The sequence below is a fragment of the Ornithorhynchus anatinus genome, chromosome 3 (genome assembly GCF_004115215.2).
Source record: "Ornithorhynchus anatinus isolate Pmale09 chromosome 3, mOrnAna1.pri.v4, whole genome shotgun sequence".
Lineage (NCBI taxonomy): Eukaryota > Metazoa > Chordata > Mammalia > Monotremata > Ornithorhynchidae > Ornithorhynchus > Ornithorhynchus anatinus.
In genome coordinates this window covers 21,902,791-21,919,366 of record NC_041730.1, presented here as the reverse complement: position 1 = coordinate 21,919,366, position 16,576 = coordinate 21,902,791, and the positions used below count along the sequence as shown (strand labels likewise).

At 56.2% G+C, this 16,576-nt stretch overlaps 1 protein-coding gene across 10 annotated transcripts in view; it reads left to right on the top strand.

Moving 5' to 3' along the window:
• Positions 1 to 14,765, top strand: part of ATG13 (autophagy related 13) — a 38,868-nt gene extending 24,103 nt beyond the window's left edge. For 4 of the 10 annotated variants that reach the window (XM_029060426.1, XM_029060423.1, XM_029060425.1 and 1 more), the window contains 10 exons: positions 376 to 474; positions 1,771 to 1,864; positions 6,160 to 6,258; positions 7,039 to 7,149; positions 7,675 to 7,814; positions 8,159 to 8,273; positions 9,095 to 9,172; positions 9,437 to 9,553; positions 10,215 to 10,343; positions 12,072 to 14,765. In XM_029060426.1, coding sequence (XP_028916259.1) covers positions 376 to 474; positions 1,771 to 1,864; positions 6,160 to 6,258; positions 7,039 to 7,149; positions 7,675 to 7,814; positions 8,159 to 8,273; positions 9,095 to 9,172; positions 9,437 to 9,553; positions 10,215 to 10,343; positions 12,072 to 12,149 — 1,060 coding nt within the window. In that variant the 3' untranslated portion in view covers positions 12,150 to 14,765. The remainder of the gene's footprint in view (positions 1 to 375; positions 475 to 1,770; positions 1,865 to 6,159; positions 6,259 to 7,038; positions 7,150 to 7,674; positions 7,815 to 8,158; positions 8,274 to 9,094; positions 9,173 to 9,436; positions 9,554 to 10,214; positions 10,344 to 12,071) is intronic. The other 6 variants (XM_029060428.2, XM_029060427.2, XM_029060430.1 and 3 more) reach the window with 6 other exon arrangements.
• The last annotated feature ends 1,811 nt before the right edge of the window (positions 14,766 to 16,576 follow it).

Here is a 16,576-nt window from a genome sequence, read left to right as displayed (position 1 = left end):
TAGCTCAAAAGGACTCTTTCAAGCAAACACCACTGGACACTGCCCTCCCACCACACCCTTTCCCCGAACCCCAGAAATTGAACCTAGTTTCCAACCGTGCCGTTCCTCCAGTAAACATCCTGACTACCACATGCATTTTGGAATGAGAAAAAGAGAGCCCGGAGGGGAGATCTTGATGATCCGGAGCTAGTTGAGCTGAACCCCAAGTCACTGGATTTTTCCTTGTGGAGTGGAGGGGTTTAGGGCTCCCCGGTGCCGTCCCCTCCCGGGGCTCCCCCATCCCCGGCAGGTATCGGGTGAGGGGCTGTCAGGGATCGGCAGGTGGGTCTTAGCAGACGGTCTCATGAATAATACAATTTGCTTATTGCGTTGCAGGCAGTTTGAGAGGACCCCACCTATCATGGGGATTATCATTGATCACTTTGTGGACCACCCCTATCCCGGCTCCCCGCCCATGCATCCTTGCAACTACAGGTGAGGAAAAGTGCGGGGTGTCATCTCAGACGGCAGCTAGGCGGTAGCATCCATCTGGTGGCTTGGGCCGGAAGGACTCCTCCCCATCCACCCCCGGCATGAACTGCGGGGACCGTTTGGTGACGGGCCATCAGAAGAGAAGTAGAGGAGCCGGCAAAGCCGCCATCCATTATCCTGGAATGTGTTAAGCTAGATGGGCACAGAGTTCTTTGGGAGTAACCATGCTCTTATGCTGTGGTTTGCATAATAGCAAGTTACTCTGGTCCCCTCTCAGGATGGCACCTCTAGAGTTTCCAGTACTCCACCAGTCTCGGCTACAGGAGGGAAAGTCAAGCAGAGGCCTACCCATTCCATTCCTAGCTTGGCCAGTGGCTAGCGAGTGGAAGGCAGTCAAGTACAAGGCAAAACTCACCTGTGCCGGGCAGCAGCGGCGTGAGAGAGTTGAGGGTGAGGACTCAGATTTACTGCATGGAAGAAGGCAGTGGTAAACCACTTCCGTATTTTTACCAAGAAAATACTATGGATATACAACCGGAATGATTGCCGATGGAGGTGGGGCATTCGGGGAGAGATGCGACCGTGGAGTCTCTACAGGTCAGAGATGACTAGACAGCGTAAGACAAGTTACTCTGGGGGTCGGCAGTCCGGTGGTGCTCCTTGGGACTCTCGTTGGGTTAAAATGGGTCCTGCTTCGCAAACAAGCCGAACCTAGGAAACACAAGTTTCTCTCGAACTTGACGTAGGGGCTGCACCAGGGAGGTGCAGAGTTCAGATTCTAGGAATAGTTGCAGTGAGAGTTCCTCACAGAGACCAAGACATTTGGAGATGTTCTTCCCCTTGACTCTATTTATTGCCATTCTTGTCTGCCTGTCTCCCCCGATTAGACTGTAAGCCCTTCAGAGGGCAGGGACTGCCTATCTGTTGCCGATTTGTACATTCCAAGCGCTTAGTACCGCGCTCTGCACATAGTAAGCGCTCAATAAATACTATTGAATGAATGAATGAGACTGGAAAGGATAGATGAGAAGTTGGTTCAGAAGAAAGCCGGGGACACACCTCTGGACCACTACTCCGCCCCCACCCCCCCCCCGAAATCTTAACTTGGCGTCTCTTGATAGACTACTAACTCTAGCAGGGACATCCCCAGCCTTGTGTGGGTATCTCTTTCCATCTCAGCTCAGATCCCTCCCCCTCTCTTTGGCTAACGCAGCCATGGCTTTTCACTTCCCGTTCCACCCCACCCACCTTCCTGAGGTTGAGCTGTTTTGAAGTTTACTTCTCTTTTCCCACCTGTAGGGCGGCTGGTGAGGACACTGGAGTAACGTACCCCTCTGTGGAAGATTCTCAAGAAGTGTGCACCACCTCTTTTTCCACCTCCCCTCCATCCCAGGTAGGAAGACACGGGACCTGGGGCCTCTGAAGGGACTGCAGAATGGCTGAGCAAATACCTGTGACTGGTCCTAAAAAGTGATCACTCCTGTCACCAGAAAAAAAAAAGACAAGCCAAACAATCTTGCTTCTTGCCCTGCAGGAGGGACTACGATTTCCAACCTGTGGCCAGTCCCCAAATGGGAAAATATTGGGTGTTCACAGGCTTACGATGTAATCTTTTATATGTATATATACATATATATATGTATATATATGTACCCCTTTCGGGGCCGAGAATCCTCCCAGCTCAAATGCTGGTGTTTTTCCCCAGAAAACCTCTGTTGCAGCCCTCGTGAGCAGTGATTGGTTTGGATAAATTTGTAGCCATGCTTGGGGGGGGGTGTGTGTGATAAAGAACCCAGCATAATCCAGAAACCCTGTGCTTATCCCCAGGGCTGGCTGGGACACCGTTTTGGGGGGATGCTGCAGACAGACTGGGCAAGAGAGCAGTCTTGCGTGGGCCACATCATTCCCGAAAAGCAAAATCTGGGCCTTTCGGTTTGGCTCCCAAACCACCGCCCTGGGATACCACGTAAACAGTGACGGAACCAGGAGAGCCTCTCCAGCCAGCTGGATGGGGTCTGACTGACCTGCCTGAGCTGACTCATCCCGGGACCTCTGGTTCCATAGGCCCTGTAGCCTTGCTGGGCCTTGGACAGGACTCTAATGGGTGGGTGGGGACCAGGGGCAAGGTGAGGTGTAAAAGCCTGAACCTCTCTTCGCACCCCTCTGAACATTGTTAACCGTCTTCAAGCAGAATCAAATGAAGCCTCTCTTCCTGTATTCCATCCACTCGGAAGCGAAGAGTTTCGGTAATCTCGTGGACTAGACTAGTGGTTCCCAAATGGTTCCTTCCAAGGACCCACTTTTATGATCTGACTCTAAAGTGCCGAGCCCATTTTCAGTTTCCTACTCGTCGAGGGCCGGTTTTACCTCTGTAGTATCTCTAGGTTCCGGCATTTGTCCTTCTTTTCCCTTCACCTTCCCTCCCAGAATAATTCCCGACGACTCCTGCTTTCCCTCCAGACTCTTCCCTCCCAAACATCCCTACCAAGTTTCAATCACTCGCACTCTTCAGCATGTTCTGACCTGGATGTCGGGGTGGGCGGATCAAGTTCCTTCTTAGGAAATGCTGGTGGGCCACAGGGTGCTCAGAGCTGAGGAGCCGTGGTGAGGCGGGGAAGGAGGGAAGGGACTCTGAACATCCGTGGGCTGAGAATTCCAATCAGATGTGTCCAAAATTGGCAGTCTTTCAGGCGCAGACTGAGACACGGGGCTTACTTCTGGTCCACGGGGCCCATTTCTCCTTCAGAGGAGCCGGGCCAGACTCTTAGAAGTTAAGACATTTTTCCTCAGGCCAGAAATGGCCAGTGAATTGTGAGTCTGACTCCTTGACTCCCTGGCATTCTTGGCTCAAACTCTGGGTAATTCCGGCACATAGTGGACCTGGGCAGTTTTCAAGGCCGGAGGAATTGGATATTACCCATCTGAGCTGTGGACGTTACGGTGAAGCTTCGGCAGAGCATCGTTCTTTTTATTAAGCCTTAATGGGTTGAAGATTAAGAGGCTCCTCCACACTTTGGGGGCACACTGTTTGAAAGGAGCCTAGGCTCCTTTTGTCTGGGGACCTTTTCTGGTAAAGATGATATAAAATACTTAACGGGCCCCAGTGGGGAAAAGAAAACCTGACTGCACTGAATCAAATGTCTGGTGCTCTCTCAACTTGGGACCATAAAAATCTGCCCCAAGAAGTTGTCGGTTAAACTAAGGATTGTCCGCATTTCCCCAGAACGTACCAATAGAGATGATAGCTTTTTGGCAGCTGTGATCCAGCTCCGCACCCTCACCTCCCTCTTCCCCTCCTGTTTTTTTTTTCCCACTGCCCAACCGGGTGGCAAAGCCTACACCAGTTGCAAGAGACCGTTGCCCATTGCCTCCCTCCCTCTTGTGGTTGCCGCCTCCTTCCCAGGCTCTCCCACCTGAGAGATAGCACCTGAGATGGAAGAGTGCTGGGCTCCTCTCTCGCCCACCGCACTTTCGGTAGCCCACATTCCCCCAGGAGCAGAAGAGATGTCCCTTAAGGGGTGGCTGTTGTGACCATGGCTGGGCCGCACCCTGGTCCCCGTTCTGGCCGTTCTCAGGATGACTCAATTGCCCCAGATGCCAGGTGACTAGAGCCAGCTTTCCTCTGACACAGTGAGCGTGGCCTGCCCGGGGCCACCCGATCCACTGCTGTGCGGAGCCTCTGAGCTCAGCATCCAATGCTAAGGTTCCCCTGGCACCAAAACAACATGAGCAGCTACTGGGCGATCGGCAGCTTTCCGGACCTTTGCTCTCGTGAGTACCGGAGGGACTTCAGCTGCAGCTCAAATACCGTTTTGCCAGGGGCTTACTCTTCCAGCTCCTCTGTTGACTGGGATAAAGGCCTGTGACCTGGGTGTCTTGACATGAACAGTTCGGTAAGCAGGACGAGGGCAGACAGACCTGTTCTGACCAAAAAGGCACTTGGGGAATCGCTGGCGACAGAGCTGAGAGAATTCTCCGTTTTAACCCTCACTCTGCCATTGTTGTGACTTTGGGCAGGCGATTTAGAGGCCCTGCCTCTGTTTTCCCCTCTGTGAAACGGACTTTGAAATGGTCATTTCATTGAGCAGAGATAGTAGAATGCTTACTTTGGGTCAGGCCCTGGAGTAGGTACGAGATAATCAGGTCGGACACAGTTCCTGTCCTATTATGGGGCTCAAAAGTCTAAGAAGGAAGAAGTCGGGTTGAATTCCCATTTTACAGATGAGAAAACTGAGACCCAGAGACGTTAAGTGACTTGCCCGAGGTCATCCAACAGGCAGGGGACGGAGCCGGGATTAGAACCCAAGTCCTCTGACTCCCAGGCCCTTGCTCTTTCCACTAGGCCCCACGTTGCCTCCCTGCTGTTAGGTCGTGGGTTCTAATCCCAGCTCCGCCACTTAGGAGCTGGGTGACTTTGGTCAAATCACTTAACTTCTCTGCGCCTCAGTTGCCTCATCTGTAAAAAGGGGGATTAAGACTGTGAGGCCCACGTGGGACAACCCGATTACCTGGTATCTACCCCAGTGCTTAGAACAGTGCTCGGCACATAGTAAGCGCTTAACAAATACCATCATTATTATTAAACACTGGGGAAGTAATACTCAGGAATTGGACACGGTCTCTGTCCCTCTGGGCGTTCGTAGGGATTTGCTCCAAAACTATAGAGGTTTCAAAACCCTCAAGATGGATCGATTCTCCCTCATACCTCCAGACCCTGAGAATGCTTAACTTCTCTGGGTGTCGGTTTCCTCATTTGTAAAATTTGTAAAGAATTGTGTCGTCCCCCCCCCCCCCCCCCCGACCCTCAGACTGTGAGCCCCATTAGTCGATCAGTGAATCGGAGCTATTTTTTGAGAGCTTAATGTGCAGAGCACTGTCTAAGCGCTTGGGAGAGTATAGTGTGACCAGAGTTGATAGATACATCCCCTACCCCATGTGGGACTGGATCTGATCCGATTGTATCGTGTCTGCCCCAGCGCTGAGCACGGTGTTGGGCATCTGGTAAGCGCTGAGCAAATACCAGATTGCTCTTTTTCTAGGTGACCGTAGCTGCGGGCTACCTTCGAAATCTGTTCAACTCCCCCATCAGGTTTTCACCGGTGAGCACAGGCCGCCGTAAAGCGGGCTGTGCCAGAGCTGTTCCAAGCCTGGTGCATCGGAGCCCAGCTTTCAGATAAAGGCAGTTGTAGGGATTTGGCTTTCACCCCCGCAGCCCTGTATCTTGTCAGGGCCCACCATTCACTCCTGTCCTAGTTCTCACCACCCTTTAGGTCCCCTCAGATCAAAGCTAGGCTCCGTTCCCCCATCTCCGCTTTTGATTTTTCTGGGAAACACAAAGTCGAGGCTTCCAATTTCCTGTTTGGGGTCAGATTGATTTTTTTCCCCCCCTCCGATTCCCAAGGAGGCAGTAATGCCGCACACCACTCTCGGTTGGAAAAAGGAGGGTTTTCTTTGGCACCGTTCTTTTCCAGAGAGGCCAGCCAACACGGCCTCCCCCTCCCTCTCTCTCCCCTTACCGTCTTAATTGCCTTTCTGCCACCTTGACTGCTTGAGCTGCAAACTCCCCTCCCCCCAGGCTCAGCTTTTCTGGGTTTTTACTCTTCTCAAGCCCCCTTTCTTGTTTTCTTCCCTTTTTTTTTCGTCCTTTCTTTTGTGTGTGTGTGTGTGTGTCTGGGTCTGTGTGTACAGTGTGTGTTTACTGTCACCCAGGCACACTTTCAGACCCCTTCTCCTCTGGTGACGGACACATTGAGGGTCCCCATGGCTGGATTGGCCTTTTCACACCAAGTGAGTTCAAAGTGGGAAGAGAGGGGGTGGCCACAAAGCCCCTTGAAACAAAAAAAAGATGCCCCAGAGGTACAAGTTGCTGTCAGTAAAAGGAGCACTTCCCAGAGGGCACTTCCTGGGGATTCTGGGCTGGGGGCTCTGGACCCAAAGTGACTCTGTCCAGGAAGCGCTGGGACCCAAAATAAGACCTTTCTTTTGCTCCTCCTCTTTCCATCGATGTGAAAAGAACACGGCTATTTATATCTCGTTTCCAAATAAACGTTCAGAGCTCCGTTCTTTCTTTTTTAATCGAAATCAAAGTCCTCTGGGGCCCATGAGTCATCAAAGGCGAGGCTGAAATCAAAGCCCATCTTCTCCAACGGGACCACAAGGACAATCGAAAAAACAGAGTGACTTTAAAAAACCCTGGTTTATTTTTGCTCTGTGGTACATCCAGACCCAAGCCCAGAGTTCCCACAGATCGCCAGGGGCCTGAGATAGAAGCAGCCAGCTGAGCTCCTGGTGGGCAGAGAAAGCCGGGCATTTCCTCCAGGCCCTGGGAAGGAAGTCGAGATCCTCTCCAAAACCCTGACCCGACTCTCCCGTTTCAGGGGTAGCCCAGTGAAGTAGCCAAGTCTCAAACTCCTTCTCATTTGCCTGGATCTCCCTGAGGCCCGGAGTGGGACCTTCTCTGGTTTTTACCTTTTCCAGTGATTCTGCTCGTTCATCAGTCACACTTTAGCCTTTCCCTCATTTCCTCTCCTCTTTCTACTCTTCTGTCTTTTCTCTCCTTCTCCTTAGCTCTCAAGCTCTCGCCTTTCCTATCAGCCTGCTGCTCTGGGAGTTGGATCGGCTGATCTGGCTTATCCTCTAGTATTTGCTGCTGGTCTGAATGCTGCACATCCTCACCAGGTATTCCTAAAGATGGGAAGGAGCCCTAATAATAATAATAATGTTGGTATTTGTTAAGCGCTTACTATGTGCCAAACACTGTTCTAAGCGCTGGGGTAGACATAGGGGAATCAGGTTGTCCCTGGGGCGTCGGTGGCTGCCGACTCTCGGCAGGCAGGGGAGGGGGCTGCGTGGGGAGACTGGAAGACTCGTCACGTAAATTCAGGGTTCCCGGTGTTTGTGAAGTGTGGAAGACCCAAACCTGTAGCCAAAACCGGCCAGGGGAGCTGAGAAATGTCCTGCTGGAGTGCTTTGAGCTCTCTGATGAAGATCTGGGTCACAGGTGCTTAGAAAGAAAGACTTGGTAAGCAGGTTTTCCCCTCTCGGCTCTCACTCGGGGACTTGGCCTTCTCCCGCCGGGCCAGAGACTGGATGAAGCTTGGCTGGCCGGTCGTGGCCCCGGGCTGCTGACGCTGGTAGGAAGTGGCTCTGTGGCCTGATATTCCACCCCCTGCTAACCCGGTCTTTCTCTCTTCCTCACTGGAGTTGGTGGTCCCCGGAAAGGACGGCGGGGTGCCCCCGGCCCCCAGCCAGCCTGCCCATGGTGCCCAGGCTGACCAGGAGCGGATGACAACCTGCACCCCCTCAGACGGTGCCCACTACGCTGCGGTCACTCCTTCCAGCAGGTGAGTTCTTGGCTCCCAGGGCCGGGCCCTCGCCAGCTGGGTTCCATCCCTGCCTTCTGCTTTTCGGGGACCAGGAATCGGCCTTGGTCGAAGAGCCAAGCAGCCATGTGTTGAGTACATACCCGCTGCTGGACCGTACGCTCCTTGAGGCTAGGAAGCACATCTAACTATTGTACTCTCCCAAGTGTCTAGTACAGAGCTCCTGCACCCAGCGCCTGCTCAGTTAGCCCTAGTGCCCCTCAGAGACCTTCTGCTAAGTTAAAAAGAGCCATTCGACGGGAGTGGGGTTGTGCTGTTGACTGAAGTTGAGCTCCTGACGCTGCCTTCCTGCCTGCCTTTCCCAGCGAGGACACAGAAACCGTCTCGAACAGCAGCGAAGGCCGGGCCTCCCCCCATGATGTCCTGGAGGCCATCTTTGTCCGGAAAGTGGGGGCTTTCGTCAACAAACCCATCAACCAGGTGATTCCTCCCTCCGTGCTCTCTGGGAGGGTTCGGGGGCTCCGGGTGGCTAAAGATGGTCTTTCTGGCTCCCTCTGAATCCATATGTGCCTACGGTGGGGTGGGGACTGTGTCCGATATGACCGTATTGTCTCTACCACAGTGCTTGGCACTTAGCAAATTCTTCAGTTATTATCAGTTCAAAGAGGAGAGGAACCAGATGGGTGATGCTGTCTGTCAGAAAGGTCTTGCAGCTCAGCCAGCGAGGGCCACTGAGTTCTAAATGAGTGTCACAGTCGAGGCAGAGTTGACTGTACACGCGTCCACCTGAAGACGCAGTTGAGACCCCCGAGACCAGACCCCGATGTTCAAAAGGGAGCTTTTCTTGATGGGCCGCTTCTCTCCGAGAGTGGCTCAACCTTTGGCAAATAGGGGCAGCCCCGGACTTCTGACCAGTTCCTAATGAGGTGGCATTTGGGGAAAGCTGTGTGGCCTAATGGAAAGACACTGGGATTGGGAGTTAGGGGACCAGGGTTCTAGTCTACAGTGTGACCCTGGGCAAGTCACTTGACTTCTCCGTGCCTTAGTTTCCGCAACCGTAAAATGGAGATCAAATCTTACTCCCTCTACTTTGACTGTGAGGCCTATGTGGGAGAGGGACTGTGTCCAACCTGAATGTCTTGTATCTACCCCAGTGCTTAGAAGAGTGCTTGGCACCTAGTAAGCTCTTAACAGTATCGTAATTACTATTATTACGATCTGCTGGCTTGCCCGTCGAAGGAGACCCGGCAGAGTCCTCAGTAGCAGCTGACCCTTGCAGCCTTGGCTTTTTTCCCCCCCAGGTGACCGTGGCCAGTTTGGATATCCCATTCGCCATGTTTGCGCCGAAGAGCTTGGAGTTGGAGGACACTGACCCCATGGTGAGCCCAAGCTGATAAAAAGAATTTCCCTTGGGGTGGAGAGAAGGCTTAGCCCACCCCGAGCTCTTCCCCCGTGCTTCAGAGAAGCATCCCTGGGCCTTCCCGCTCTGGATACTCCCCTTCTGTCCTTGCCCGCTCCCATCCTAGACCTCACGGGACCGTCCCCTTCCCCTCCCCAAATGCTAAAGTTAGTCTGGACCCGGGGGGGCCCGGAAGAGGGAAGGGACCCGACCCCCTCCCTCCACACTGTGGTCTCTCGGGCAGGTGAACCCTCCCGATTCCCCAGGCACAGACTCTCCTCTCCAGGGCAGCTTGCACTCGGAGGGCTCCAGCGGCGGGAGCAACGGCAACGCTCACGACGACTTCGTCATGGTCGATTTTGTAAGTTCACCTCCCCCACCCTTCCCCAGTCTGTCTCCCCTCAGAGTGCCCACCTTGGGGCTTTAGGTCATTTACACGCGTGATGAAACGGGACGGGGCCGTGTCGGAAAAGTTGACCTTCCTTCCTCCCCGCCGCTGCCCCCGGGGCGACGTCGACACGGGGCCCAGAGCGGTGCTGGGCGGGTTAGGCTGTCTGGAGAGACACCGAAGCATCCCAGAGGCTCGTTTGGACGGAGGAGGAGATGGAATCTGGGGCCAGTGAGGCTAATTTGGGGCGGGGAGATCTGCCGTGATGGCTAGCCCGTTAATGTCGAGCTGTGGCTTTAAGGTGAAGGTGATCCACAGCGCAGAACCCTCCGTCAGCGCGGTTAACCAGGCTGGGCACTACTGCCAGTGTGTCGCTCTCTTCTGGCCAGAGGAGAAGGACGTCTGAAGGAAGCGGAGGCAACAGGGCAGGTGAAAGTGGAGTACAGGAGAGTGGATTTCTGTAAAGTTGGGAAACCAGAAAGAGGAGGCTCGGCTTGGAGCGGGGGTGGGACAAACCTTTCCTCTAAGACTCCTCCGTTTATCTGTAGGCACCCTTCCTGTAGCCTCCCTGTACCTGGGTACGGAACTAACCTCACTCTTGCTCTCTCTCTCTCTCTCCCTCTCATCTGTGAAGAAGCCGGCGTTTTCGAAAGATGACATTCTCCCAATGGACCTAGGAACTTTCTACCGCGAGTTTCAGAACCCCCCTCAGCTGAGCAGCCTCTCCATCGACATCGGCGCTCAATCCATGGCCGAGGATCTGGTAAGCAGCGTCCGCTCTCCTTGGCTCCAGTCACCGGTTTTGGGCTTATTGATTTTCTCCGAGTTTCCGGGTCCCAAGAAGAAGAGAAAGGAGAGCCACGTATCTGACAGCTGGCTTAAATCAGGCACTGGACGGTTGCCTGAGGCACTGCCGTCGTCGTTGTCGCGTTCGCCTGAGTGCAATTTCCGTTCCCCTCTGATCGGCCTCGAAATTTCCCTTCCCTGAGCTGGCTGCGGGGTTCTGGCGGCTCCCTTTCTTTAGGATGGCATCAAGCTCCCCGCCAGTGAAACCGGACCCAAAAGAGTATGTATCCTGAGCCGGCAACGTTCCAGCCGGCCCTTAAGGGATTTGATTCTTTGGCGTGCTGGATCGTGCCCCTGGCAAGATTTCCCAATAATCCACCCCGTTGTCCCGTCACCCTGCCGTCCTCTTGGGTCAGGTTAAAGATGTCTTCTGAGTATGGCTCTACGCTCTTCACCGACTGTTTTGTACTCTCCCGGTGCTTAGTTCAGTGCTCTGCACATAGTAAGCGCTTAATACCAAGCGCCGATCGACGATCGCTTTAGACGCCACAAACCCCAGCCTGCAGGCGGAGCAGGCCAGCTCACGCTAGCGTGAGGCCACGGCCATCTGAAAGGGCCAACGAGGCCCGAGAAGGAATCCCCGCGTCCTGCCCGCCTCGGCCGCTCGGGGACCGTGGACTCGGGTGGGAATTGGGTGGGGGTTACAGTTTGTCTTGGGGGAACCTTCCCCGGGGACCCACCGACAGGTCACGCCGAGCGGCTTCAACTTCACTTCGTACCAAAGCCGGGGCAGAGGTCGATCCCCTCCGACGACTGTGGTGGGGGCCGGGAAGAGGAAACCGTCCTTGGCCTTTGGCTCCAGTCACCGGGGAGAAGTGCCGTGGGGGTCTTCCCGGACGGCCAGCACCGGGGCTCTCCCACCCTGCCGAGCAGGTGGGGAGTGGGCTGCCTTTCCTTTAGCCTGGAGGCTCCTCGTAGGCGGGGATCCCGTCTACCGATTCTATTGATTTGTACTCTCCCAAGCTCTTAGCACAGTGCTCTGCACCTAGTAAGTGCTTAGTAAATACAACCGATTTCCAGTCTTTAAAGATCTCCAGTCGGGGGGATTCCCCAGCCTCTCCGGCCCTGTGAGGAAATCCCCCTGTCACAACTCACTTCATCCCTTAAAGAGGCAAATTGAAACTCCTCCATCTTGGAGGACAAGAGTAAAACAGCAGGACAGTTCCCTTTCTAATACCTCTCAATAAACTTGAGCTAACCTGACTTCCCGTAAATGTCCAAGTAAGGTCTGGGCCGTTCAAGGAGGCAGGAAGGATATTGTTTCACATTTCCTTCGACTGACACCGTCACTGCCTCGCGCGCTGTTCGTCCGTTTATCTCTGCCCCACTCACGGGTCCGTCGCAAGCGGTTCTCCCGACGTCCGTCGGAAAGCCTTCCATTTTGAAGGAAAACCCGAGGCTTTCCTGTCCCACCCGCGGCTCCCGTCCCACTTGCGTCGTCCTCCGCCCCCGCCGTCGCCTCCACCTCACTCTGTTGGACCCCCCCCCCAGCTCTCTCCGGGGGCTGTAGCTAGAGCGGAATAGCAGAACTGAGGGCTAGGCCGGGCCTCCTCGAAAGACCCCGGGTGTGTGGGAAGGTTCTGATCCGGGACTCCGTAGAGCCCAGCGTGACTAAGCAGCCCTTCTCTCCCCTCTTCCCTTGCAGGACTCCCTCCCAGAGAAACTGGCGGTGCACGAGAAGAACGTCAAAGAGTTCGATGCTTTTGTGGAGACCTTACAGTAAAGTCATCCCCCCGTAGCGGCAGCAGCCCTTCCGTCAGCCCCCCGGCCGCCGGGCAGAGCCCGGCACGCCCGACTCTCCTCTCGCCCTCCCTCTCGCCTCTCCTCCTCTAAGTCCGAGCGGTAGGGGAAGCTCAGGGTCCCCAGCCCCGCCTCCCACAGCTCGGGGCCTGCCCTCCCTGGCCACCTCTGGGGTTGCCCATCCCGCTAGCGGCCGAGTGCGGCGGGCGAGGGAAGAGAAGGTGGAAATGAGCCAAGTTGGCCGCCTCCTGCCGGTGCCACCTCCCCTCCCAAGCTGCCGGCGTGGCTCCGGCCTCCCCTCCCTTCCGTCGGCACGCCACGGTTGAGCCCGGGGGAGCCGAGAGCGAGGGGGACGTAGGGGCGGGAGGGGGACGGCGGGTGGGCGGAGGAAGAAGCGCCTCCCCTTGGAAAGGACCGAGCCTTTCCAAGCCACAGGTAGCCAGCCACACCCACCTGCTACCCGGGCGCAGTGCCACCGTCCCGCTGCCATCCGGGGACACCCACCCCCGGGGGGAGATGGGGCCACCCACACACCACCCAAGAGGGCGACGGGGTGACAGGAGGGGGAGGCATTCCTGAAATGCGGTTGTAAATAGAAACTAGGAATCCTGTTTCTTTAGGGTCGTGTCACTAGGAATCTTAGATCAAGGTTCTTTCCTCTCTCTCGTCTTCTCCCCTCCCCGTGCAACCGTTGCTGCTCTGGTTATAGATAAGAGTAAACAGTAAATATTTATTGCTTTAAAAGAGATAAGATATTTTAAAAAGACATATTTGGCGTTGGATATTTTCACTTGACCGGGCAGTTGGGGGTTGGGGGGCTCCTGGGGAGGGATTGAGGAAGACCTCGCCAGGCTACGGCCAGATGCAGGGGTGGGGTTGGCCCGGAGCCATTTCACCCTCCCCCCGCCCCCCCCCCCAGCGACTGCTGGCTTTAAATGGAGCCGGTGACTGCACTTCAGCCAATTGGGGACCAGATTATTCCAAAATCTCTGGAATGTCCCCTCCCCTTGATCCAGCCGATTTACGAGGGGGCTGACCGTATCCAGGTTTCCTTTCCCAGCCCTTTTTACGCTAAGAGCGTGGCAGTGCCGGAATGCCGGCGTTGGCTGGGAGGGCGGGCTAGACCAGGCTCAGGGGGCACTCCCTCCCCTCCCTCCCCGTCAACGGTGTGGCAGACCCTCCTCGAGAAGGCCCTGGGCATCCGCCACCGCTAGGGCTGGGGGTCTAAAGGTCCACTCCTCTCCTCTGTCTGCCCGGGAAAGGGCCTTTTCACCCATGCCGCGTCAAACTCCGGGGCTGGAGCGGCAGTACGGCCTCCTCCTTCCTCTTCCCTCCGACTCCGGAGAACAGCGTGGCTGGCACGGGGTGGGTCGAAGCCTCCCGGTTTTGCTACCGCTTCTGAAACGGGTTCCGAGGCAGCCACCACAGCTGATCCCTCCAGACTGAATCGTAGAGTACTTTGCACACAGTGGGCGTTGGCTACATCACCCCACCCCCCACCTCCTCCTCCACCTGCACCCATACCACTCCTCCGCCTCCCCTCCGTAAATCGAAGCCGGGCTTGAGGCCCCGGCCCCCGGAGCTAGCGGAGGACGGGAGATGCCTCGCCTGCCTGTCGGCTGCATGCGACCGCTCCCGCGGGCGCCCTTCCCTGCTAGGTTCTGTTCCCCGGGTATCGCTCTGTCTTCCCGAAAACCCCCGTTGGGGCCGAGCCTCGTGCTCCGGTTAGTGCCTGCCTGACTTGCATCGCCGTGCCCGACCTCTGCTGCTGCAGGGACTAGAACAGCCATTCCCAAAGGCGGTGCCTGAGGTGGAGAAGAACGAGAGCATCAGCCGGCCTTTTCCCCCCTTTTCCAGCCCTCTTCCACGGATCGCGGTGGAAGGCTGGGCCGGCTCCCATCCACCCCGGGAATTCTGAGTCTGATCCTAGGGGGGACGGGGGTCAGCTAGTTCTGAGAGCTCATGGGGTCCACTTGAGATTCCTCACGGGTGTCTCGGTCCAACCGAAAGGCCTCGCCTGTCCTCCCCTGCCCCGTAATTACCGTGACCTCCCAGAGTCTGCCGGTCAAGGTTCGCTAACGCGTCTGGACCCTGGAGAAGGGGAGGAGTGGGACGGTGGGTGTGGCTGCGTTCTCCTGGTCCAATTTCTTCCCGGCTACCGACAACCCCCCCCCCCATCCCTCCCCTCTGTCTCCACCCTGAAAGGCTGTGGTATCCACAGACCGCGAGCGGCCCACCTTCTCCGGCGGAACGCCGCCCGCGGCGGGTCTCGTGTGCTTCCCCGTGCGCCGGGGCCTCCTCTCGGCTCGGGGCGCAAGATCCGAAGCTGGAACTCGTTCGGTCCTGGCTGAGCTCCGGCCCATCACCCTCGTCAGGGGCCGAGCCCCCGGGCCGGCCGCAAGGGCCGGAGAGGGAGAGCGGTCCCCCTTCAGTCCCCGAGGAAGGGAGAGATTTGGCCGGGACCAGAAACCAGGACTGTCGGTGCTGTGGAGGCCACGGCGAAAGCCCAGCCCCTCTCCTGCATTTTGAAAACGTTCTGAGCTGTATTATAAACTGTATCCTCAAAGGATTTCCAATAAAATTTTTCTCTACGCACTAACTTCCTCTCTGCCTGCTCCCCTCCACGCACATTCCCTTTCGCTCGCTCTCACGTATCCCGGAACTGGGTCGCCGAGCCGCGGTTCCTGCCACAGCCAAACGTTAAAACGATCCCCGAGCAACAGATTTTGTAGGGAGGAGTGGCCGGAGGATGAAGAGAAGATCCCTCTCTCTGCCCTTCCCGGGGAACGGCGGGTGGAGCTGGGGGAGGCCAGAGGGTCGGGTCGATGATGGGTTGGCGCTTAGAACAGTGCTTGACATGTAGTAAGCGCTTAACGAGTACCATTATTATTATTACTGGTGATAGTAATAAAAATATCAGGAGTACAGTGCTTATTACTGGCAATGAAGATGGTATTTGTCAAGTGTTTAATAATAATAATGTTGGTATTTGTTGAGCGCTTACTATGTGCAGAGCACTGTTCTAAGCGCTGGAGTAGATACAGGGTAATCAGGTTGTCCCCGTGAGGCTCACAGTTGATCCCCATTTTCCAGATGAGGTCACTGAGGCACAGAGAAGTTAAGTGACTTGCCCACAGTCACACAGCTGACGGGATTCAAACCCATGACCTCTGGCTCCCAAGCCCCGGCTCCTTCCACTGAGCCACGCGGCTTCTCCTATTACTATGCGCAGGCACTGTACTAAAGACTGGGGTGGACACAAGCAAATCGGGTCGGACACGGTCCCTGTCCCACGCAGGGCTGACCGTCTCAATCCCCGTTTTACAGATACAATAACTGAGGCCCAGGGACGAGACGTGCCTCGTCCAAGATCACACGGCAGACGTGGCGGAGCCGGGATCAGAACCCACGACCCTCTGACTCCCCGGCCCGTGCACTGTCCACCGGCACGCCGTTCCCCCCAGCTGGTACGTAGATCGCCGCCGAGGCCAAGTAAGCTGGCGAACGGGGAGACGGAGGCGGAGCGGCCCAGTTCCAGAAAAGAAGGGGAGTCGCTCTGCCGCCCTAATTCTCACTAAAAGAGACGATCCGAAGGGGGAAAAGCGCTCTCCGCCGGCACCGTCCCTCGCTCCCCGGCGGCAGTGCCGACTCCGAGCCGGCCGGCGTGACGCCCGGGACCGATTCGGAGAGGATGCCGGGGCCCTCTTCCTTCGCGGGCCCCAAGACCGACCCCTAAAGCGCCGGCCCCAGCCCGGGACCCGACTCAGCCTCCTCCCTCTCCCCGGCACCACCAGAGGAAACGGACTCTGTTCACGCATCCCGCGTGGAGGTTTCCAGGAATCGAATCGGCAAGCCAAGTCAGCTGAGGGACCCTTTCTTTCGGGTGGGCCGTCAGTGGAGGGAAGCGAGGAGTGACCGCGGCCGCTGCCCAGGGACAATAGGAGTCGCGTCCTCTCCGTGGGGCGAGCCGGGACCGCCAGGCTCTGAATTTACGCACCGCTGCTCTCAGCGGGGCCCTACGATGCCATCGGTGGCCCGGGAACCTCGTATGTTTCTCTGTTCACGCTTTTTTATGGCATTCGTTAAGCGCTTACTATGTGCCGATCACCTAAGCGCAGGGGTGGATACGCGATCCGGGTCCCACGTGGGACTCACAGTCTTAATCCCCATTTTATAGCTGCCAAATGGAGTCAGATGCTTCCTCTTGAAACCAAGGTCCAACCTGGTCAGAGAGAGAGAGAGAGAGGGGGAAGAGGGGAAAAGGAAGGGGGGAAGAGGAGAAGAGAGGAAGAGGGGGGAAGAGGGAGAGCCCTCCCTTAACAGAGCCTGAAGGAGCCTGGCGCTAAAATGGCACCATCCTTCTTGTCCTGTTGAGATCGGGGTGGGGAAAATAAAGAGGGAGGTAGGTAG